This window comes from Neopelma chrysocephalum, unplaced genomic scaffold (genome assembly GCF_003984885.1).
Source record: "Neopelma chrysocephalum unplaced genomic scaffold, ASM398488v2 Primary Assembly neopelma1_65, whole genome shotgun sequence".
NCBI lineage: Eukaryota > Metazoa > Chordata > Aves > Passeriformes > Pipridae > Neopelma > Neopelma chrysocephalum.
Genome location: NW_020897722.1, coordinates 2,464,627 through 2,488,465, shown reverse-complemented (window position 1 = coordinate 2,488,465; position 23,839 = coordinate 2,464,627). Strand labels below are relative to the sequence as shown.

The 23,839-nt window shown below is 58.9% G+C and overlaps 2 protein-coding genes across 3 annotated transcripts in view; one reads left to right on the top strand and one right to left on the bottom strand.

The window, feature by feature from the left end:
- SLC5A10 (solute carrier family 5 member 10) overlaps positions 1-6,666 on the top strand; it is a 39,952-nt gene extending 33,286 nt beyond the window's left edge. Inside the window, exons 10-15 of one of the 2 annotated variants that reach the window (XM_027683701.1) lie at positions 1,840-1,947; positions 2,341-2,491; positions 4,871-5,039; positions 5,489-5,704; positions 5,863-5,944; positions 6,095-6,666. In XM_027683701.1, the coding sequence (XP_027539502.1) occupies positions 1,840-1,947; positions 2,341-2,491; positions 4,871-5,039; positions 5,489-5,704; positions 5,863-5,944; positions 6,095-6,261 (893 nt within the window). In that variant the 3' untranslated portion in view covers positions 6,262-6,666. Of the gene's footprint in view, positions 1-1,839; positions 1,948-2,340; positions 2,492-4,870; positions 5,040-5,488; positions 5,705-5,862; positions 5,945-6,094 lie in introns of those variants that run through there. The other variant, XM_027683702.1, reaches the window with a different exon arrangement.
- A 48-nt stretch (positions 6,667-6,714) lies between these two features.
- On the bottom strand, positions 6,715-12,236 carry GRAP (GRB2 related adaptor protein). Its single transcript, XM_027683703.1, has 5 exons — positions 12,074-12,236; positions 10,790-10,887; positions 9,587-9,709; positions 8,193-8,361; positions 6,715-7,203 (listed from the first exon to the last, which is right to left on the bottom strand). Exons 1-5 carry the CDS (start codon positions 12,149-12,151, stop codon positions 7,018-7,020), a joined length of 654 nt encoding a protein of 217 aa, XP_027539504.1. The 5' UTR covers positions 12,152-12,236; the 3' UTR covers positions 6,715-7,017.
- Between the last annotated feature and the right edge of the window lie 11,603 nt (positions 12,237-23,839).

Sequence of the window (23,839 nt, the reverse complement as noted above, 5' to 3'; positions counted from 1 at the left end):
TTGGGTAGGCTGGGAGATGCCCTGGCTCGGTGCATGGAGCGTGGGTGTGTGTGGCGTGGCTGGAGTGTGCTGTGGTTGTCCCCAGCTCAGCCACCGCCACCCGCTCCGGCTGTTTTTATTGTGCCAGGAGATTTACGGGCTCTTTTGCGGGGTGTGTGCGCTAATGATTTATTGCCTGTGGTGTAAGTGCTGCATCCCCGTCCATCATGTGATGCACTGGCTCCTGGAGTCAGCTGGTGGGGGCGGATTGGGATGGCAGAGCTCCACACCTGCAGCATCACCTGATCCCTGTACGGGGGGAAGACACCTGGAGCCCCCGTCCCCAGTTCCTGGGGGCTTCTTCACCCAGGAGTCTTTGCCCCACACAGTGAATTTAGCCCCCGAATTCAGCCCCTGTTTGCAGGGACAGATGGCTGTGCCTGAGCAGGTCAGTCCCCACCATTCCCAGTGTCCCTGGGCTGATCCAGCCGGACAGGCAGTGCCTGGCGCAGACACAGCCCCTCTCCTGCAGCCAGCTCCTCCCGGATGCAGATGGGAGCAGTCATTACAAGCTCCTAATTAATTTTCCATCTCTAGCAGAGGGCCTAAAAGAGGCAGTGGGGCCCAACACTGGGCTCTGCTCCTGGCTTGGGGGCTCTGGCTGCTCCGTTGGGCTTGGCTCCCGCTTCCCACATGCTCCGGGGTCCCACCGAGGGGTTCCATGGCTGAGCTGAGCCCTGGGATGGGCGTTTTGGCTGGAATATAACACCCAGACAACTCCTTGCCTTCTGGAGCACCTTCCACCCTCCAGCCACCAACCATTTGCATGGAGCTGAGCAGAAGGTGGTGGTTTGGAGGGGAAACTGAGGCAGGGATGGTGATGGCAGCTTTACTCACAGCTCCCAGGGGACAGAGTCACCGGAGCCCTGGCGCTGGCTCTCACCTTGGGGAAAGGCGGCCCAGGCTGGGAGTTTTTGACATCCCTGGGATGTGCTGAGCATTGCCTGTGGTCTGCCCACACCGTGTCCCTCTCCCAGCACACCCCACGCTCCTTTATGGAAAGCCCCAAGGTGTCACCAGCTGGTGTTTCAGGCAAACCAGGGGTGAGGGCTGCCCCCCGCTTGGGTTGGGGGTCACCACGTGGGAGAACCAGGATGATGCTCCCTGTCATCACAGGGATCACCTGTGCTCGTCCCCGTGCTCCTGGGAGGGCGGGTGTGGACCGGAGAGCCAGGCAGCCCATCCATATTTATGCCTGACGTTAATTTCCATCCATTTCAATATTTTATGAGCATAACAATAAAAAAAAAAGAAAGGGTTCAGCGCTCATTGAGCCATAGAAATAATTGGGTGTTGATGGTCCTGGCGCGGTGCCACGCGTGTCCCGGGAGCTGCTGGTGCTGCCCATGCCCAGGAAATTGCCACAACGGTGCAGGAACCCGGCTGGCCCCGTGTGGGGGGGGATGGACATTGCCTGCCCTGGGGCTCTGCCACCTCTGGCTGTGGCCCCAGGTCCTGGTGGGGCTCTGGAGGTCCCCCCAGGGCAGCTGTCACTGGATTTAACGTGGTGGTAGATCCAACCAGTGCTGAGCCGGGTAAGGGCAGCAGGAGGTGAGGGGATGCTGCTGGGATGGATCCTTCTGTGTTGAGGCTGATGGGATAATAAGGTGGGGGTGGCAGAGGTGGATTTCCACACAGGGTGTGCTCCCTGTTTCTCCATCCTGTCCCCTGCAAAGGTCTGGGCACCATGGCCATGGTGAAGGGTCAATATCTGCCGCAGTGGGAGCGGGTGAGAGGGGGTGCAGGGCTGACCCCTGCCCTGTGAGGGGTCTCAGCATGTCACCTGCTTCTGTCCCCCAGATTCCGTGGCCTGTGTGGACCCCGAGGAGTGCACCCGTGTCTGCGGGGCCGCCGTGGGCTGTTCCAACATCGCCTACCCCAAGCTGGTGGTGGAGCTGATGCCCAGCGGTAGGTGGGTGGGAGGGGGTCACCCCATCTCCACTGGGCTCTGCTGCACCCTGGGGCTGCTGCCATGGCTTGGATGTTGGGGGAGACCCCATGGATGGTCTGGGTGGGTCTGTGTTGAGGGGGACCCCATGGATGGTCTGGGTGGGTTTGTGCATGGGACAGCCCATGCAGCCCCTCCAAGGGCGGCTCCAAAAGTGAGGTCAGGAGATGTGGGTGACCCTGGGGCACAGCAGGGTCTCGGCATCCTGTGGTGCAGCTGAGGGTTCCCAAACCCCATCCTTGCCCCAGGGGAGACCCCAGAGCATGCCTGCAGAGGGTCAGGCATTATCCTGGGGTTGTCCCATGCCACCTCTCCCGGTTCAGCCACTCCCTGACACTCCCTCTCCTCCCCAGGGCTGCGGGGTCTGATGATCGCGGTGATGATGGCAGCACTCATGTCATCCCTGACCTCCATATTCAACAGCAGCAGCACCCTCTTCACCATGGACATCTGGAGGAAGCTGCGGCCAGGGGCCGGTGACCGGGAGCTGCTCCTCGTGGGCAGGTAGTGACCGGGGGTTTCTGGGAGACTGGTGGGGCCAGTCCAGCCTGAAAAATGCCTGTGCTCAGCCTGGTTTATGCAAGGAAAACAAGCCCTTGTGTTATTTTATGTATGAAAGCCCTGGAAATGCAGACGGTTTGGCCGGTGTGAAGCCTCTCCCCGCCGCCTCCAGCCCGTTCCCCCCGGGAAGCCGCGGCTGCTCCCGGGGCTGAGGTCGCACACGAAGCACACGGGGGGAACTTGGCCGCGTGGCGAAGGGCAGCGCTGCCCACACATGCCCCGGCTTGCTCCCGTGGGATGGCGGGTGCCCGCGGGCAGCCCGGGAACCCGCCCGCGGTGCCGCGCTCGGGGCGGCGGAGTCAGCGCTGCGGAATGCCCGGCGCGGTGCCCACGGGGCCGGGAGCGTCCTCGGCGCGGGGCAGACAATAACAAGGAGGGAATCTGGGTCAGGGCTTTGGCTGGGCTGTGCTGGGGCTGCGGGGAGAGCTGGCTGGTGCAGCGGCTGCAGGAGCAGCTGTTTCTGGGCATCCTCCACCTCCGGAGGGTGGGAAGGAGATGGGCAGTGATGCTGGGGAACAGTGGTCTCGCGTGCTCCCCCCGTGGGAAGAGGGGCTCTTGCTTCAGGGCCTGCCTCGCCCCTCCCTGGCACTGGCTTCGCTGCCGGTGACAAGGGTGTGACAACGCAGGACAGCTTTCCCGAGGATGGATAATGAGTGTTTGCAAAGGGCTTTGCCCGCCCGGGGCGGGAGTCGCTGCTGCGGTGGATCCCGGCGCTTCATTAGCGTGTCGGGTGATTAGTGAGAGCAGGACGCTGCGGATCGCGGGGACAGAGCCAACGATAAGCGCTTTGGAGAGGGAAAAAAAGCTGTTTAAGCTGCAAGTTTGATGTTTTCCTACCTGCCAGCATAGACAGAGACAGGCGGCCCGGGGTTATTTCTGAGGAGCTGCCAGGGGGGCGCAACCGCCCACCTGGACCCACCAGGGTGGGAACGCCCCATCCAGGGATCGTGGAATCCCAGAATGGTTTGGGTTGGAAGGGTCCTTAGAGATCACATCTCATTCCAACCCCCTGCCAGCACAGGGAGGAAAGGGCTTTGATTGTAGGATCGGAAAGAGCTCCCAGTTCCTGGACTTGGGCGTTTTGAGCTCCTGCTGGGCCGTGGTGCCTGGCTGGAAATCCCCGCTGGTGTTTGATGTGTGCTCCGTGCCCAGGCGGTGGCGTGGTGGTTGGAACACCCGATCCTTCCCAAATTCCCCCAGCGCCCTGCAGCAGGCTGTGCCAGCTGCTGCTCTCCATTGCTTGCCCAGACACCCACCTCGGGCTGCGTGTGGAGCAGGGCACGGACACTTGGCACTCCCAGCTCCTGCCACACTCACAACTGTGTTTTTCCACGGTCCTTTAGCATCAGACAGGGTTGGACAGGGCTTGGAGCAACCTGGTCTAGTGGGAAGTGTCCCTGCCTATGGCAGGGGGTGGAATGAGATGAGCTTTAAGGTCCCTTCCCAGCCAAACCTTTCCATCATTCTATGATTTTCTCCTCTGTGGCTCACAAACAGAGGGATTTCTCCCACCCCGTGGGTCAGGGTGTGCATTTTACGCTTGGGCTGGATCCCTTTTCCCCAGCACCTGGCAGCAGTGGGGCCTCTGGCTAGAGCTGCTTTCATGGCTTATTTTTTCTCTTATTTTTTCCTACTTCTGCTTTTCAAGATGAGCAGATGGAGATGTAGGAAATTCTGCGAAGCTGTAAATAAGCCGGGCTGAGCTATAAATATGGCAGCTTTTGGGATGGGTCCTGCCCATTTTGGGCTTGGGCCCAAAATCTGGGGTCTGGCCAACACCTCATGCTCTGGAGGAGGGTGATGCTGTGGGGTGTGGCTGGGATTTGGGCGAGGATGAGGTCAGGGTGATGTTGGGGACTAACACACCCCTCTGTCACAGCCTGGCCAGGGCAGCTGAGCACGGGGCAGCTCAGCCCAGGTCCCCAGTTCTCAGCTGGGTGCCTTGACTGGACATGGGGATGCTGAGAGCAAGTTTGGCCAGAGCACCCAACACCTGCAGCTGGTGGCTTTTCATAGTGAAAGTGCCCTTTGCCTGGTGATTCCCCATGGGGGAGTCCAGTTTAGCAGCCCCCTGGGGCTGGGCAGGGGCCTGGGGAGTGCTCACCTCCCCAGAATGGAACCAGCACAGGCATCATTAGCACCCTCTGTGGCCCTGGGGATGTCACCCAGCAGTGAGTGTCCTCCCCCTGACCCACCTCCATCTCCTGCACTGGCACTGGGACCCTGGTTTTGGGGACCCCCATTGCCACGGTGACACTGCAGGTGCCAAGAACTGCAGGTGGGACAGGAACATCACCTGCACCACCTCCCTGCCCCTCACAGGGTGGTCACGGTGGTGCTGGTGGCCCTCAGCGTGGTCTGGATCCCCATCCTGCAGAGCTCCAGTGGTGGCCAGCTCTACGTCTACATCCAGGCTGTCACCAGCTACCTGGCTCCTCCCGTCACCGCCGTCTTCGTCCTGGCTGTCTTCTGGCCCCGAGCTAACGAGCAGGTGCACGGCTGGGGTGGCCCTGGGGACAGCTTGGGGACATGGGTGGTACCAACACCCCCCTGTCTGCCCTGCTCCCAGGAACCCAGCAGGGCCTGGGGGGTTGTGAGGCGGAAGGAGGAGGAAGGGAGGGGGCGATGCTGGAGGGGCTGGTGAGAGGAACCGAGCCTGGCTGGTGTTCCCCTGGGAGCTGGTGGGTGCCTGGTGCGAAAAAGAGGAGGAGGAGGTGGCAGGTGCTGCCATGCATGGCCACCAGGTGTGGCATGGCCAATGGGGGTGGCAGGGGGCATCCCCTGCAGAGGGGGGGGCAGAGCTCAGCCGTGCTCCAACACACAGGGGCCACTAGACCTTCTCCCAGGGCTGGCTGGAAGGAGCAGCTCCCAGGGGGTTTGTCCCTGCTGTGGGGTGACCATCCTGCTCCAGCCACCCCCCCACAGATCTTGGCTTTGCAGGGAGCTTTCTGGGGCCTGATGGCAGGGCTGGCGCTGGGACTGGCCAGGCTGGGGCTGGAGCTGGCACACCCCACACCCCGCTGTGGGGTCCCCGACCAGCGGCCCTGGCTGCTCACTGACATCCACTACCTGCACTTTGCTGTGCTCCTGGCCACCGCCACAGCCGCTGTCGTGGTGGGGGGCAGCCTGCTGACCCCCCCACCGCCCCCAGCCCAGGTGAGTGGGGCACCCAGACCCCTCACCCTGTCCCCCCACCGGATCTCCTTGGATGGAGACATCAAGTGTCACCCTGTGCACCCCGAGCTCGGCCAGGGGGTCCCCACAGGGGTCTGGCCTGGGGGGGTTTTCTCAGTAAATCTCACCCTGGTTTCCAGCTGAAGGATCTCACCTGGTGGACCCTCTCACAGGAGCCCCCCCAGCCCTCTGTGTGTGGCACATCCCAGGGACCCCCCGATGGTGAGTGTGTCCTCGGGGGTGTCTGGCAGGGGAGGCACAGCAGTGCCCCCCACTCCCTGCCTGTAACGGGCAGCAGGATGGCATGGACACCTCCTCCTGGCTGGTCCCCAGGGCTGTCTGTCCTCCACACTCACTGTATTTCTCTTCCAGGTTCCTGCTCATCCTACCCAGACATCCAGCAGCCATCCAAGGCTGTGGGACCCCCAGCTGTGGCCCTCAAGGACACCACAGAACCTCCATTCTGGGCCCGTGTCTGCGACATCAACGCTGTTGTCCTGATGTGTGTCAATATTTTCTGTTATGCCTATTTTGCCTAGTGCCCAGCCAGCCCTTGGAGAGGGAGAAAGCTGCTGGGAGGGGGGGGAAATGGGGATTTGGGTGATAGCTTTTATTTGTCACACTTAGGACACGTGATGTTTAAATCCACTGGTGCAGTGAGCTGGGCATTCTCAGCACTGCGGACCCTGAGTGCATCCCAGGGGGTGTGAGGTGTGGGGGGCATTTGTGAGGGCAGCAAGTCCCTGGGAGGGGTTTGGGACGGGGATTTGGGTGGGAAAATGGGAGCTTCACTTGGAACAAATCCACAACAAAGCAGCGGGGGCATGAATTCAGGACAGGACCATCTTGGCAGTGGTGGGAAAGGAGCAGTCACACTCGTGGGTGTCACCCCAACAAATTTTACTAGCTCTAAATAAAAAAAAAAAATACTATAAAGCCACAATTTGCAGCTATGAACAGCACCCACAGGACTGAATCCCCCTGGATCAGCCTTCCCTGGAACCCTGAGTCCCGGCATCCCTCCACGGGGTCACGGAGCCCAGCTGCATCCTGGCTGCCTGCAGCCCTCCCTGGAGGTGGGTTCTTCGCTTACAGGGCCCGGAGAGGAGCCAAGGTTTGGGGGACACTTGCTCTCCCCCTCTGTTGCTGTCATCCCACTGGACTGTGGCTCTGGAAAAGTTTTTATGGCTGTGGGGATGAAGGGACACACAGTCCGCGCGTGGGCACGAAGCGGCTCCCGTGGGTGGGGGCAGTGGGGCGGGTCCTGCCGCGCCCGCGGGGTCGGGAGGGGGGGGTCACTTGCGGATGGGGTGGACGTAATTCCGGGGGAAGAAGCCGACCCGGCCGTAGATCTTCCCCTGCCACCAGTTGGGGTCAGGGCAGTCCAGGACCTCGATGATGTCCCCGCGGAGGAAGGGCAGCTGGGAGCCCTCGTGGGCTGGGAAGTCGAACTGGGCTTGCACGAATCGGGGTCTGCCCACCTGGAGGGAAGTTGAGGGCAGGGGTTGGTGGTGGGGAGAGGGGTCCCCACCCACCAGCCCCTCCGCACCAGGTTGCACTGTTTGGGTCCCCAGAGTGACAAGGACACTGTGCCACTGTGGGACAAGGACCAGCCCTGGGAGGGCTTGGGGTGTCTACTTTGAGGGGAGAGAAGGAAACTAGGGAAATCCTGCCATGGGAAGAATGGAATGCTGGGGATGGCCCTGAGTGCAGGGAAGAGCCTGGGGTGCAGGGGAGCACCCTGGGGTGCAGGGGAACATCCTGGGATGCAGCCACAGCCTGGGGCTCAGGGCAGAGCCAGGGATGCAGAGGAGCACCTTGGGGTGCAGGGAAACACCCTGGGGTGCAGGACACAGCCTGGGGTGCAGAGGAGCAGCGTGGGATGCAGGGAAGAGCCCGCGGTGCAGGGGAGCACCCCAGAGCCCAGGAAACTCCCTGTTCCTGCTGCTGGGAGAGCCAAGATGGGTGCTCAGGGGACCCCTTCCCTTTGGAGGCAGCTGGCACTCCTATCCTTCCCACGTTCTTCCCAGGCCCTTCTGGGTGCTGGAGCCTCTCCCATCCCAGCTCCCAAGGTCCAGTTTTGCTGCCTCCACAGCCACTGCCCCAGGGCTTGGCTTTGCTGGAGTTTGCCCCAGGCTGGCTGTGCCCTGTCCTGGGCTGGTCAGGCTCTGCCACCCACCCTGGGCATCATCCCTGGCCCAAGGGATGGTGGCAAGTGCCCGGGGTGACCTGCCTTGCCCTGCCCTGTTCTACCCTGCTGAGATGCTCTGGGGGCTTTTCCTCCCTGCAGTGCTGCTGCACCCTCTCCTTCTCCACCCTAGAGAGCCAAGGGCCAGGTGTCCCAAGGATGTCCCTGTCCCCCTCTGTGGGGATGCTGAGGCTTGAGGGGGCTTGAGGGCTTTGGGAGCAGCCAGGCCATCACCCCACACCCCAGCTCTGCATGTCCCCATGGCCCCTTCCATGGCTGTACCTCCTGGCTCTGGTCCTCGTCCCGGAGGAAGATCTGCTGCTCTTTGGCGATCGTGGTCGTCCTGTAGAAATCCACCAGCTCATTGAGGGAATTGAACTTTTCCTCCCAGAGGAAATACTTGCCGTTCCTCTCCCTGAGCACCTTGAAGTGCTGGATGTGCTTCCCGTAGCTGTGGAAGGAGGATGGATGTTATCCTGGCCTTGGGATGCTGGCAGCACCCAGACCCTCTTCTGGCAAGGTAGGAAAACCTGGAGGTGCTGAGGAGGTTGGAAGGAGCCCGGGGGTCTCACTATACCCATCCTGCCATGGTGGGGATGACTGGGGTTGCTCCTAGTCCTGAAACAAGGGCTCACAGCTGAGACCTGCTACAGCTCATCCCACAGGCAGCTGAAGCTCAGTCCCAGCCCTGGCACAGCAGGATGCCCGTGGGCTCAGGGAGGGCAGTGTGCCAGCCGTGTGTAGGGCAGGTGGCTTTGTCCAGGGCCACATCTGAGGAACGTGTGGTGAGAGCTGCAGGTCTCAGCTCAGCACGTACGGGGAGGAGGTTGAAAATGTTGGGGTTGGGCTCCCAGCTTCCCTGCACTCCTGGGGACCCCCAAGCCGCAGGAGGATGGGACAGGCCAGGATTTCCCTTGCAGCCCCCCATGCTGGCATCCCTTGGAGTGTACCTGGGGGTGCCAGGTTGGGGTGTCTGCATTGCAGGGACCTGCCTCTGCCAGGCCCCCGGGCAGGGGCAGGACCTGCCATGCTGGTGACGCACAGCAGAGCACGGCTCCCTTTCATTATGGGCAAGAACCTCCCAGAACGTTTCATTAGGGATTAGCAGTGTGAGAAAGTGCCTGGCTGGCCTGCGGCCTGCTCCTGCTCCCCCAGCTGGGGCAGGGAAGGGGCAGCGATGGGATGAGATTCCCGGAGATAGGCTCTGCCCTGGCTGCCGATGCCAAAGGCATCAGGATGCTGCAGCCCTTCATCCCTGGGGATGCTCCGGGAGGCAGCTTGTTCCCGCGGGCCGTGTCCCCTGGACTGTGCTTGCAGGTTGTCCCCAGCTCCATCCTCACCCACAGGGCTGTGTTTAGGGGTGCCCCTGGGAGGGACCCCGGGCGAGGCAGCGGTGCAGGCAGCAGGAAGCAGCGGGGCTGGAGGCGGAGCGCGGGGATATGGGGGGGAGGAAGGAGAGGAAGGAAAGGAAAGCCCTATGCGAGGCTGTGCCTGGACGCTCTGGGGACGTGGCTCCGCAGCCCCCAACCCCTTCGAGGTGGCGGGGACCGGGCAGGGTGCTCGCCCCTTCCCCAGCACTGTCACGGGGACCCCACGCAAGGGTGGCCTGATGCCTCAGTGCCCAAAGCGGGGGCTGCAGGGACCCCCATCCTGCCACGTGTCCCAGGGCCACTCACTTGACGGAGATGGAGAACTCCCCCGGGGTGCTCTCGCTGTCGCGGATCAGGAAGGCTCCCACGTGATTGCGTTTGAGGAGCTGCTTCTCTGCCAGCTGCCGGGAGATCCTGCCCGAGTACCACCTGGGAGGGACACCGGGCTGAGCCACAGGGGCAGCCCTGGACACCCGGGGACACCCCAGTGCCACGTCCCCACCCCGCAGGACGAGAGCCCCGCTGCTGGCAGGAGAGGGGTCTCCATAGGGCTCCACACAGGGCCGGGAGCCCCCCACAGCAGTCACTCCCTTCCCTCCCCCTCCCGATTTATCGTGGGGCGAGGCACCACAGGGTGCTGTGGGTGCAGAGGTGTTTCCCACGTGCGGGGTGAGCGCAGCATCGCTGACAGCCGCGACCGCATCCTGTCACCTGCCCGCTCACATCACGTGCCTCGTCCCCCACTTTGCTGCCTGTCCCCTCCTCCGTGTCCCTTGGCCCCTCATGGGAGCAGCCCTTCCAGGTGTAGAGCAGAAAACCCTCCGTGCCAGGATAAAACCCTCCTGCTTGCTTTGGTGGCAGCTGCCAAAACGAGGTGGGGGAGCAGAGTCCCCATCTCCCATCCCTGCCAAGGCTGCGTCCGGGCATTTTGCACCCTCAGGCCGTGGGCACCCTCTGCTACCTGTCCCACGAATGATCAGCCACGGACTTCAGCACAGAGTCAACCCTCCAGGTGCTGCATGGAAGAGGCTGCACCTCAGCCATCCCGAAGCTGGATGTGCCCCAGGCTGCCTCGAGCCCACGCCTTTGCTCTGGCATTTAAATGTGGTTTACCGGGGGCTAATGATACATAAAACACAGGTTAAATCAGGGATGGATTACAGTGGGCTTTAATAACACGGTAATAGGATTGTGTCTAATGCAGTTGTAATCCCATAACGCTTTGTTGTTCCCCAATTATCATTTATTTAGTGGCAGCCCGGTGTGAGGGTTGGATTTTGGTGTGTTGGGGGGTATGTGGGTGTTCCTCTGCCTCCCGTCCCCTGGGGCTGTGGTGGCAATGGCAGGCTGATTGAGCAGTCAGACCCCATCTCCCTGACTCAGTTTCCCCACGTGTGGGACTACCCTGGCTCGTGGCAGACCTTTGGGAATTGGGATGCACCGTTGGGATCGCTGCCTGGGTGGTGGGTGCTCGAGCCCCCCTTCCCCATACGGTGGGATGGCACTTACGGGTGTGGCTTGACCTTGATGTAGTTCTTGGGGACGAAGCCCTCACAGCCAAACAGCTCAGCCTTGTACCAGTTCTGGTCATCTTCCATGTTGAGGATCTAAGGGGGGAGAGGAACAGGGAGGCATCAGCCTGGGAGAGGGGCCGAGTGGGACCCCCATTGCTGCCCTAGACCCCACGTCACCCCCCAAAACCTGGGGAAAGGGGGCTCTGCCAACAGTGACACGTTCTGGGGGGGTTTGGGGGCACCTGGATGCTCCCCCCAGCCCTCCTTGACTTGCCAGGGATGCCAACAGCTGGGAGGTGCCCGGCATTGTCCCAAACCCCTGACGAGAGAAGAGGGTGAAATCTGTCCCTGGAGTAGCCGGGACATCAGCCAGGCCCCACGTCCTCCCAGGACAGTGGCAGTGGGTGCCCCGTGGGAGGAAGTGCCCCAGTGAGAGCAGGGTGCTGACACCCACTTGTGTGTGACACCATTTTCCAGCGTCCCACGCAGGGGCCCGGGGGTGGCACAGCTGTGCAAACAGGATCTGAAACCCCGGGTCACGGTCTGGGGCCATGGGGAAAACACCCTGGGCACCAGGGACGGGCATAGGGGTTTGGGGCCCCGGGTTACAGCCAGGCCGTGCCCTCGCCCCTCCTGGGGGTGGCTGCACCTAATGGGGGGCTACAAGGTGCTGGGGGACCAGGAGAAGTTGCCAGCATTGCAGCACCAGCCCCATGGACAGGACAGCAGGGGAGGGTGTGGGTGCTCTCACCCTGTAGCAGGGCTGCAGCCCCCCCAGGGATATTCTGAGCCCCCCTGATGCTTTTTGGGATTCCCAGGGGGCATTTAAGAGCCTGTCCTGATGTCAGTGCCCTGGCATCAGGGTGGGTGTTTGGGCACATGCTCCCAGCTGCTGGATCCCTCCAGCCCCCAGTGCCTCGGTGGGGCAGGAAAAATGTGTTCCAGCCCTGGGGGGCTGCTGCAGGGCACAGCTGGTGGCACCAATGGCCAGGGGGGCCACATGCCATGTCCCAGCTGGGCATGTCCCTCTCTGGAGATGTGCTTGGTGGCACAGGCAAGCGGTACCCATTGCTGGGAATGCTGTTCCGCACCCCAAAATCCTCAAGGTTGGCTCCTTATACCCCACAGAGGGCCCCAAAGAGGCAACAAAGCCAGGGGCAGTGAAACCACCGGTGTCATCCCGTGCCCTGTGCTCACCCAGTCCCCCGTGCTCACCCAGTCCCCCAAAAGCAACAGCATCCAACACCCCCCATGGCTGGTGACCCCCTGCCCTCGGTACCTTCAGGGTGTCCCCTTTCTGGAAGGGCAGCTCGTCCTTCTCCGTCGTCTGGAAGCTGTACAGAGCCACCGACTCCATGGCTGTCACCAGGGGGTCTGGAGGGGTGCCAGGGGGCTGCCTGGGGCTCAGCACCCCGCGGGGCTCTGGGCTCCGGGCCGAGCACACGGCGCGGCGGTGCCGGCGGGCAGGAAACCGCGCTGATGTCACGGCACTGCCGGAGCACCACGAGGGTGCTGCCAGCAGGCACAGCTGCCCAGATGTGCTCAGAGGGGTGGGGAGCTGTGCCAGCCCACCTGGGTGCCAGGGGAACAAAGGAATCTCCCAAGGGATCCGGGTGCATCCCCTCCGCGGTGGGTGGTGGGCAGCGGTGGGGATTTGGATGGAAACAGGACGGTGATGGGCTGGACGCGGGTTGAGGATGTTGGGAAGTGTGTTTGGAGGGCACGGGCAGGCTGGCAGTGCTGGGGTATGGGAATCTCTGATGTCTTGTAAAGGCTGAGCTGCCAAAAGGTGGCTTGGTGGGAATGGTTGTTCCGGAAGAAAAAAATCACGGAGGGTGGGAAAGGCGGAGGCGGAGGGCGGTGGGCGGATGTACACACCTGGATTCTTTGGAATTCAGATCGAACACTCCGTGTCCCAGCTCTGAACAGTCAGATCTCAGCACAACCGTCATTGGCTTTTTGGGTCGTGTCCCTTCGGTGGGTTGATTTTTCCCAGCTTTCTTTTGCAGGGCTAGGGAATGAAAATCCCTTTTAGACTGAAACGACTTCCCGCAGCTCTCGTGGGCGTCAGGCACTGAGCGTGCAGGGCTCGCCCACCGGGTATGGTTCCCAGCGGGAAGGTCTCCGATGCTGTGCAGCCTTCCTGTGTGTGGGCTGGGGCACGAAGAGTGTGGAAAATCCGCCAGACACTGGCTTGCTTTGCTGTGAGGAATTAAAGCAGGGACAGCTGCAGCTCAGGCCCTGCCCATGGATTTGGGCACTTTCCAGCGAGGAGCAGGATGCCGCTGCCATCTGCCCAGGGTGGGATGAGCCGTGGTGCTTGCAGGGCCACTGTGGGGACACGGGCTCGATGATTCACCTCCTCCAAACCTTAATCCCAATTCCTGACTGCATTCGAAAAGCAAACCCCATATAAGGCCCCACTGAGGCCGTTTTCAGGCTCTCACGCCCATGGGAAGAGGAGAGGGATGTGTAGGGTGGCCCTGAGTGTCCCCACAAACAGTGAGGCCCCAGTCCCCAGTGGTTATCCCTGGGATCTGCTGGTCCCAGGGGAAGCGGAGACACTGGGAAGGCCTGGAAGGTCAGGGAGGCCGTGGGAAGAGGCTCCATATAAGCTTGCCTGTCACATGGAGGACTGGACTTGGTGAATCCCTGTGTCCCGGAGAGACCCAGGCGATGGGAATGCAGCAGGAAGAGACCCAGGGGATGGGAATGCAGCAGGAAGACGGCTCTCTAGAGCTTCCCCTACCCCCTGGCAGCCTTGGCGAGGATGGAGCTGGATGTTCCCAGGGGAAACCAGCCCAGCAGAGCCACTGTTCCATCCTTGCTGTGGCCAAGAGCCTGATCCTGTCCCTGTGTCCATCAGCCCAAACTGGATGATAGGAAGTCCATTCCAGGGTGGAGGAATGGAATTCCATTTCCCTGGTAAGGAACAATAGGGCAGTGGGGGGGGATGACTGGGCACTGGGAGGGTTGGTGTGGGAGAAACCTGCAGCCCAGGGAGAGGGTTTTTGGGGTGACAATCCCTGTGCTGTAGGTGGACACCGGGAGCAGTCTGGGGGCTCAGCTTCCTGGGGCTGGGAGTAGGGAGGCTTGGGGAGCACCCCGGGGTGTCCGGGCTGGAGCCATGGGTGCTGCCACACTGCCTGGGCGTGGGGCACAGGGCAGTGGGGTCACAGAGGGGTCCCCAGGCCTTGGCACAGTGCTGGACTCAGGACCGGAGCAGGATGGGATCCTGCCAGCAGATGGCAGCAGATCCCAGAGGGACACTGGGGACACTGGGGACAGGCCACCTGCCCCTCCACTGATGCTCTAAAGGAAGCAGGCAGCCCCTCTGTCAGGTCTGTCCTGCCACCTTCTACATCACAGCCCCTCCCCGACCCCCTTCCCTCGCTCCATCCTTCCTGCTGCCCCGGCTGTGGTCCCTGTGCTGGGTCTGTGTCCCTCCTGCTCACTGGTGTCCCAGTTGTGGCTCGCTGTCCCTGGCTGCTGCCTGAGCACACGTGGTCACTGTGGGGGTGACAGCAGCACCCCGACCTCAGGAGTGATGCCAGAGCAGCCTGTAGCCCCTTTTCTGGGTTGGGAGCGAAACACTCCCATGTCCAGCTGGTTTCTGGGTGCCTCATCCCAACTCGCTGCCATGGAGCAGGACAGGATTCCCTGGTGCCAGGAGGGGAGCAGTGCCCAGTGAGGCGTTTGGTACCTGTGCAGCATCTGCTGCCTCCAGGGAACGCCTCTAGGGAACCCCTTATCCTGGTACTGCAAAACATGAGATGCCTGTCACATCCTCTCGCCCAGCTGTGTCATTCCCTGACAAAACCCTTGTGCCTGCTCCAAATCCGCCCCATGCCATGCTCACCAGCCCTCGGGAGAAGCCTGGATCCCAGAGGTGGCCGACCATGAGGCTGTGCTGCTGAGCCCTGCAGGCTCCAACTGGGAGCCAATGGTTGACTAACCACGGGCCTGAGACATCCAAGAAACATCAAAACAAAGGGGTTGGGTTTTTTCCACCATCTCCCCTCTTGTGCCTCGTCAAGCAGCCACACTTTGTGCAGCACACCCTGGAGCAGAGCAGGCAGAGCCTGTCTCTGCAGTGCCAGCCGTGAGCTGGTGCCTGGGATACGGGGGCATCTGTGCCCCCATCTCTGTGCCCTGCGTGTTCAGAGGGACCCAGGAGGTGCCACGTGGTTGTCACTGGTCGGGTGTCAAAGGCTGCAGCCTGGAGCAAGGTGCTGAGCATCAGCCCAGCCTGCAAGGAGATGCCAAGGGATCCCAGGGAGGTGCAGTGGATCACCTGAGGGCACGCAGCAGTGGGTGGGAGCCCACCTTGCCCTGGGTTTAACCACCAGCCCACGTAGCCTCTCCCTCCATGCAGAGGAATTCCATGACCCTGGGGACAGGTGGAGGAAAGTGCAGGGGGCTCTGGCATTGTCCTTTCCCAGCTCTATGGCTGCTCTGGGCACTGGGAGCTGCCTGGAGCTCCTGCTGACTCCCGGGTTGCCCAATCTGCCCAGCCCCTGTTTCATCAACATCCTGTGTTTACCTGGCTGAAAAATCCCCACTCGGGAGGGAGGAAGAGGAGGGAGGGGAGCCTCTTCCCCTTCCGCCGGGGGCCTGGGGAGCTTTGTTGTGGAGCTACCCCGGGCTCCCCGGCTCCTCTCTGGCCAGTGCTCCTGCCCTCTGTGCTGTGCCACGGCCCTTGGTGCTGTCTGGGGAGGACGGGAGAGCAGGGGGTGTCTCCAGCCTGGCTTTGCCTCCCGAGGGGCTGTGAGCTGGGCCTGGATGGTGCAGGGCTGGGCAAGGTGAGCTGCCTCGTTCCGCAGCCCCTGGAGTGCAGGAGAGGCTTTGCTCCCAGGAGTGAGCAGGGAGAGGGACAGATCCTGCCCCATCCCACAGCAGTGTGACAGGGGGTTGGGAATGCAGCACAGCCTGGATTTAAGCTCTTGCCTGGATGCTACATGTGGATAAACCCAGGCACACAGGCCAGCAGAGGTGTCACTCGTGTTGCTGCCTGTGTGCCTGGGGACGGGATCGGCCCTTGGGATAGGGATCCGGATGTCTGTCGAGGGGGATCCGGATGTCCCTCGAGGAAGCAGGTGCCCCTCTGAGGCCCCACACGGAGAGGAAGCAACATCCTGGGCTAGAAAACGCCACGTCAGTGCCCGTAAACAGCATTTCAGAGTCAGCACTTTCCCCCTGGAGCAGAGGCCACGTCAGTAACTCCTGAGCATCAGATCTTCTGCAGAACCCTATTTCTCTGCAAAGCCCAGCCCACACCGAGGAACTTGTGTCACCATTTACACCCTGGTGTAACTGAGTAGAGAGGATCAGAGCCCTCTGAAACTCCCATCATCCCAGAGGACTTGTAGGAAAACATTTACAGGAGGGGCAGCCAGCAGACCCAAGGCCAGTTGGCCACGCTTGGCCCAGTGTGGCCGTGAGAGGCTCCTTGAGGTGCTGGTGGCCTCCAGATATGGAGCTACATCTCCTTGGGGTCAACATGGGTGGTTGGGGCTGGTATTAGGGTTTTTGGGCTGGTAAATCAGAGCAGGTCCCGATTGCTTGTGGTACAGGTGGGATGGAAAGCAGGACTGTGCTCTCGTGGGGGAAGCCCGAGGGCAGGAGGCTGGTGATGGGAACTCACTTTCAGCACTTGGGCCTGAGGATGGATCTGGAAAAAGACTGGAAGTCATGAACTCTCAGGTGTGGAATTCAACCCCAAACTTGCAGTAGAGGGTCACTGAGAGGGCAGCTCATCCCAAACAGCCTCCTTAAGAGGGTTGCAGCCTTGGAGGGTGGCTGGGACCAGTCTCCTGGGAAAGGGCCAAACACACTTTAGGTGAGGAGGGAAAGCCCAGACAGAGCAGCCTTTGGGGAACAAACATTGGGTGCTTCCTGAGGGGCTCCCAGAGCTCAGTTTTGGACTGATGGACATGAGCAGTGCTGGTACCTGGCTCTGGGGACAGGTGGTGCCTCTGTTTTGGTCCAGGGCATGACTGGGAGGGGAACCCATCAGGGGCCAGGATCAGGTTACAGAGGTGTAAACAATTAATGAGTTAATCACCAGGACCAGCATCGCTGAAGCATATTGGCCTCCCTGGGCCCTATAAAAAGGAGATGGAGGCCACAGTTGTGCTTGGGCTGGGGAGCTGAGGATGTTTTGTGTTCTGGCAATGTCTTGAAGATGCTTCTGGGATCCTGCTGCTCCCTGAGATGGTTCCCCTTGGCAGCCTGGCACACCAAGAGCAGAAGGTGGGTTGTCCCTCTGTGCAGTGCCCTCCCTCCAGCTGGCCTTGGCCTCCCTATGTGTGACCTGGAGAAGACAGAGCTGTTCAGGTCTGCCTGGACAAGTACTTGGTGTTCAACTGGCAGGAGATCTTGTGTGCTCCATGTCTAGTCCTTGGCTCTGTCCTGGGATCTTGCTGTGGTCCCTGACACACCTGTGGGTAACTCTGGGATCTGCTGGGTGCCCTTGTCCAGGTCAGGCTCTGCTTTAAGCTGTGTAAGGAATGTTTTCTGCTGAATCCTGCTCTTGCAATGTCTGATGGAGGTTTCTGAGGGGAGCAACTGCTGTAATGTCTGGCGTCCAATCTTCATCCTTAGTGTTGGGCTGCTTGTGCGGGTTATGGGGAAGGCAAGGTCCCCAGACCAAAATTTCCTGGATGGACTGGTGCTGCAGCGTGGATGGGAGTGGGGAATTCTCTGCCCTCTCTTGTGGGTCCTCAGAAGCCATTCCCAGACAGCTGAGGCTGGAACCCACTGTGCTTCATGCTGCGAGCACAGCATAGAGGTGGGGAGGGTGGGGGAGAAATCAGAAGGGTCCCTTTAACTGGAAGTTGCAAAGAAAGCAGGCAGGGAGGTGTGGGATTTGGGTGTGGAGGCTGTTTGCTGTCTGTGTTTGCCATGGGGGAAGGCTCCTTGCCCTCAGCACGGGGTGGCAGGAGTAACCACCCATGGGCAGGGGAGCTCTGCAGCTCCCACAGGGCTTGTTTTAGGGGAACTGCGGATTTGCTCACATCCAGACACAGCCTGGTGCCTGAACAGATTCTGAGAAGCTCCCCCTCAACAACAGCATCTGTTATTTTTCTAGGATTTAGAAAGAAAAAACCCAGCCGAGAAGGCTGTGCCGCGTGCGTAGGTGAGGGGACCGCGCTGTCACCGCCGTGACTCACCGGGGAGGGCTGTGATTCCTGGGAACAGAAAAAAAAAAACGCAGGGGGAAATTGTGAATGATTGCTGGCAGAGGGTGCTGAGCTCTCCACCAGAGAAGTAGTCAAATTTCGGTTCCTCCTTAGGGCTGGCTTGTTAACAAAGAAGTTATTAATAACCAATTAAGCCAGAGCTCACGTCATGCCTTCCTCTGGCAGTGTGGCAAGAGCGGCCACGGTTCCTCCTTCGGTGCTGTACCCCACCCTGCTGCTCTGGGGGGAGATTTGGGCAGGTGTCCCTTCATGGCACGGGGGAACATGCCCTGGTGACACTTCCCAGGGCTGCGAGGGACCACCAGCGCAGAGACAACTTAGGGTTTGGCCACTGTGTGTTTGGCTGAGCTCCTGGTGTTTGGGCAGGAATTTGGGCAGTGCCAGAGCAGGTGGTGCCGGCCTTGGGGACAGCCCAGGGCCGAGGGCCAATGGCCAGAGGGAGGAGACTCCTTTGCTGGCCACTTCCTAAGGCTGAGGATGTGTGTGATGCCACATCCCGGCCACGCTGGCGATGCGCCGGGCGGTGGGAGGAGGCAGGCAGGGCCTGGAGCAGGGCCCACCGGGATAATGCTCCGAGTGCCGGATGCACTGTGAGACCCCAGAGAATCCGGGCACTGTGCTCCTCCTGAAACTGCCTATTCAGGGCAGAGATGGGCAAGACAAGAGGGAGGAAGCGGAGGGAAGATGGAGCACTGAAGCCCTCTGTGTCTGGATGCAGGTGCAGCTGTGGATTCCCAGGATGCTCCACACTGCCCTTTCCTGCGGGGAAACTCAGGAGTGCCCCCAGCTCAGCTTTCACTCTGATTTATTCCTGTTGCCACAGTGTCTGGTGCAGCCTTTTTTCCTCTAGAGCCGGGCCCTGTGGAGGCAGGTCTGTGTGGATTCCCTGAAGTCTGACACAGGGTTGGGCTGTTCCTCATCACTGTGACCTCGCTCCCCTCCTCAGCTGACTATCTGCAGGAAATGTTTAGTAATTAAGTAGCTGTGAAGACTCTGCCCAGCCTGTCATCTGCGGAGTCTGGAATGAGCAAACAGCCTCAAAGGTTACATGGAAGAATCCACACGTGTGGCCTCACCTGTCCCAACCCACACTGTGCTGCTGCATCCGCTGCCCTTTGGAAATCCAAGCTGAATAAAGCTGCTGCTTTGGTGGCACAGCACTCTCGTGCCACTTTCCCCGAGTGGTGCTTTTGCCTGTGCAAAGCAAGAGGAAAGAGTGAGTGCAGATTTTTTGAGAGGCCACAATAAAACTGATGGATTCCTGCCTGGGGCTGTGTTGGGTTGTGATTTCTGACACAGCAGCTGTGGAAATCCAGGGTAATTTCACTGAAGCCTCTCTAGATACCTGTCTGTGTAAATGAGCCCAGGATGTGGCCTGTGTTAAAGGAACACTGCCCAGGGGTTTGCTCCGAGATGTGTGTTCTTGCTTTCTGCTCTCTTAGCAAAAGCACTCCTAGGAGGCAATTCTTTATCTTAAATGGAAAGCCAAGGCACTGCTTTCTCTCAAAATATTCCTGTAGAGCTGGAAACAGCATTTGTTTCAATGGAAGAGTTTGAGATCCCCAGGAAAATGGGGACCTGGGCCATCTCGCTGTGAGGCTGATGGCAAAGGAACAGTGTGGCTCCAGCAGGGCTCGTGGGTTGAGTGATGTAAGGCACTAACATTGGCACAGGTAATAAAAACCCTCCCCATGTAGGTGTGTGTATGGTACACACACACAGAGATGCACTGGGAACAGTGAGCAAAGCACTTAGCAAAATGTTATATATCTGTGTTTATACACAGTGTTCCTTCCAGCAAGCATCTGAAATGCAGATTTGCCATCTTCCTTCCTCCCTCCTCTCTCTTTCTTTCTCAGGCTGAAAGAGGAACTGGGTTTGGGTTTTGCTGGGTTTGGGGCTTTGCTGGGCAGCTGTGGCTGGTTGATGGTCACTGCAGGCTGAGCACCTCTGCAGCTCGTGGAGCTGCTGATGAGGTGGCAGCAGGACATAGAGGTGTGTTATGTCTGCTTGTCATATTAATGTTACATGATGATGTCCTGCTGCACTGGAGAAGTATTTGGGAGGGGGGTCCCCAGTGCATCACACTGAATAGCCCTGCTGGTCATCCCTGCTGCAGGAACTGGGACTTCCATGTCGTTTCATGGCACGAAGTGGTGTTGGGGAGGCTTAGGTTTGATATTAGGAAAAGCTTCTTCCCCCAGAGGGTGGTTGGGCATTGAACAGGCTCCCCAGGGCAGTGGTCACGGCTCCAAGGCTGCCAGAGCTCCAGGAGTGTTTGGACAACGCTCTCAGGGACAGGGGGGATTGTTGGGGTGTCCTGTGCAGGGCCTGGAGTTGGACTGGATGGTTCTTGTGGTTCCCTTCTGACTCAGCCTCTGGTATTGCCCAGCAGCAGAGAGTTGGAGGCACCACAGGGCACTGGATGCCTTGCAAGGGCTCAGATGAATAATTAGGACAAGAGTTTGATAGTGGGAAAGCTCCAGTTCCAGGTGCATAGGGCTGCGTGCAGGAAAGCAGGGCTGGCAGTGATGTGGAGGATGAGGTGGCTGGAGGAGCTCAGGGAACCTGTGGAGTAACAGGAACAGGCTGGACTGAGCACACTGAGCAAAAAGGATTGGAGTCACTTCTTGGAGACCCTCAAAAACACCTTGGGAAAGGGTTACAGCCCCTCTCCAGTGTGGGCACCTGTGTCTTCTCCCTCTGGAGACCAGGAGAACAGCTCAGGTTCTACATCCCAAGCTGATACCTGCTTGCTGCTTCCTCAGCTGGGATCAGGAATGCAGCCTCCAGTGGTTTGCAGCTGTGCTGTTCTTGGCTCCCCAGGGCAGAGACAGCTACTGGTTCAGTAAATTATTTTAGCATATGTTTAAATCTACCTGTGCAGGATGGGCTTTGAGCACCTCTGGGTGCTGAAGGCTTAGGAAAGGTGCCACCTGCCTACGAGGCTCAGTGGAGGCTTTAGCCTTGAGGGTGGAAAACATGCCAGTGAATGGAGAGTCTAAGGATGGGGCTTTTGGGAGAAACCCAGGACAGCCTGTTTGGGAGAGCTGAGAAAAACAGTATGTGGGTGTGCTGCACTCGGCCTCTGCTCTCCAAGATGATAAACATGAAGGTTTGGAGCTGGGAGCCAATGTGTGGGAAGAGCATCCATTCTGCTTAAAACCAAAGGTGTCCAGCCCAGAAACTGAACACCAGTAGTGGTTTATAGTGAATTTTGGAGGTTATTGGGAGGATATAGTTGGAGGGGAACTTCTCACGAGGGCACGTAGTGATAGGGGATAAAGGGGAATGGCCTTAAGCTGAAGGAGGGTGGAGTTAGGTTAGACTGGGAAGAAATTCCCTAATATAAGGGTGTAGAGGCACTGGCTGCCCAGAGAGGTTGTGGACTCACCATCCCAGGGTTGTGTTCCAGACCAGGCTGGATGGGGCTCTGAGTACCCTGGTCTAGTGGAAAGTGTCCCTGCCCATGGCAGGGGGTTGGAGCTGCATGATATTTAAGGTCCTTTCCAACCCAAACCATTCTGTGATTTTTATGATAAGTATTGAAAGTGGGTGAGCAGACAGAATTCCTTGTTGTGTTCTCCTAGGATGCAGCAACACAGGGCTTGGACACCTCCCTAACCAGAGCTGTGTCTGCAAGATGCATCTTGAAAGAGGCACTCATTGAGTGACAGCATCTCCAGTTTCCTGCCTTCCCCCAGGCTCTGATCTCAGAGCAAAACAAGAGGTCCTGCCCTGCCTGGAGGGAAAACACTGGAGTGTCACGTTTCTTTCTCAAGTGCAGGCTGGAAAAGCTGATGCAGACACACTTTGAAACACGGCTGTAATGAAGAGCAAGGCACACAGGCTGTTTGGGTGGAAGTGCCTGTCAGCTTTCATTAGAGGGTCAGTTGGTGGCTTTTTGGAGGAAACCATCTGCACGGCACAGCCCTTCCTCTCCAAGTGGGTGAGATCCTGCTGAGTGCAAAGCACTTCTCAGCTGAACTGTGCAAGTGTCACAAACTCTCCTTCCGGCCCACTGGTGACAGATGTGGGGGTTTCATGACATCAGGCAGTTTGGGCTTCTTTGGCTTCCACCCTCCTGGTTTGGGTTGTTCAGCTGACGCGTTTCACCGAAGGCCACTTTCGGTATTGCTAAAAATCTGTGGCTGCACCATGGTTTGCACCCCCTGCCCCCCCCAACACGCTCTGAGTGATGTGCAAGCATAAAAGAGGCTTCTTGAGGGACAGAGGAAACTTGCTGTCTGTAGCAACTTGCTCTGCAGTTATTTTTGATTGAGGTTGTTGTGGTTCGTGCCCCAGAAGATGCTGGGCTGTGCACAGGCAGTTCCCAGCAGTGCTGGAAACTCTTGCCTTCTCTGATCAGAGATGTTTGATTTCTAAAGATCAGAAGGGAAACAGGTTCATTTGACTTCCTCTAATGTTCACAGGGTCAGGGAGTAATCCTGTATTTCTCCATCTCAGCCCATAAGAATGTGGAAGCTCGTAGGAGTATTAATTACAGCCCATTATAACCTGCTTGACTAGGTAAGATGCTCAAATGGTTCCTGAGACCTGCTGTTGTTGAAGATGGACATTTTTCCCCAGCTAAGGAAACCTTCTGGTTTTGAGGAGCTCAGAGCAGGGCTGATCCATGGAGCAGTCTGGTCAGATAGTGTTAGGATTGAAATTCTTGCCTGCAGTGCTGTGCAGTTTGTTTGCTTTGTGGAGTCTTGATGGCTTGTCGTGAATCTCTTCCAGCCCAGCTGGTGATTTTTTTAATCTGCTTTTTGATCACACAGGGACCATGTACTTACAGCTCTGCACTGCTGTTTAGTGTTTTTTACATTATGAAAATTCCTGGGAAGCCCTGTTGAGGACGAGATGCTCTTTGTGATGGGACAGCAGAGACACATTTGGAGTCACTGCCGTGAAGGCAGATATGAAAGTTTCAACTGGCTCTGTGAGCCTGGGAATGGAGGAAGTTACTTGCAGAAGTGGGAATCAGAAACCTAGAAATTGGGCCAAGTAATTAAGGACCGGCTGGGTGCTGTGCAAACACAAACCAAACGGACAGCCATTAGTTTTCATCTGTCAAGGGGGAAAGCTACCAGCTTTTCAGCTGGGATAATCATTGATGGGCATCCAGCTGTGATCCAGCACCACTGTTCAATGTGTTGGTTTAAAAGAGTGAACCCCAAATTACTGCAGCTTCCAGTCCTTGGTCTGCTTTGAGGGCCCATCTTTGTCTCTGTCTGAGAGCAGTGCTGTGAAATTCGAGCTAAAAGTGGCTGTAGCTGTGCAGCTCAGCTTCCAGTTGTGAGCACCACAACTGTGGTGTGATAGTGCAGATTTCAGCCTTGGTACCCCTGGTTGACTCCAGGTAAGTGGTGGATGAATTGCTGCACCTGCTTCCCATGGCCAAGGAGGTGCTTTTCTGGATTTTTGTGCTTAAATGTGAAACACCTTGTGCTGGAGTGTACCCTGTCCTCTGGGAGCAGTGGCTGGGTGCTTGGTTTTAGGTACACATCACTTCCCACCCCTCCTACGAGTGTACAAAGTCTTTTGCCACCTTCTCCAGCCAAAATTCCTGTCCCTCCAGGAGGAGAGGAGACCCAAATTTCAGAGGGTGCTACAGAGCCAGGAGCACAGCTCTCCTGACACTCTCCTCATGGTGAACCCCACAGGGTGGTTTCCCTCAAGGAACAGCTGGGAGGAGTGAGGATAATCCCATGCCACGTGAGATCCTTGTGCAACAACACAGGTCATTCTGCAGTTTGGCTGTTATTGTGAAGCCTCTGTCGGTCTGAGGATGGGCCTGGAGCAAAAGGGAGGGTCTGACTCTTCTGGTGACATTCTTT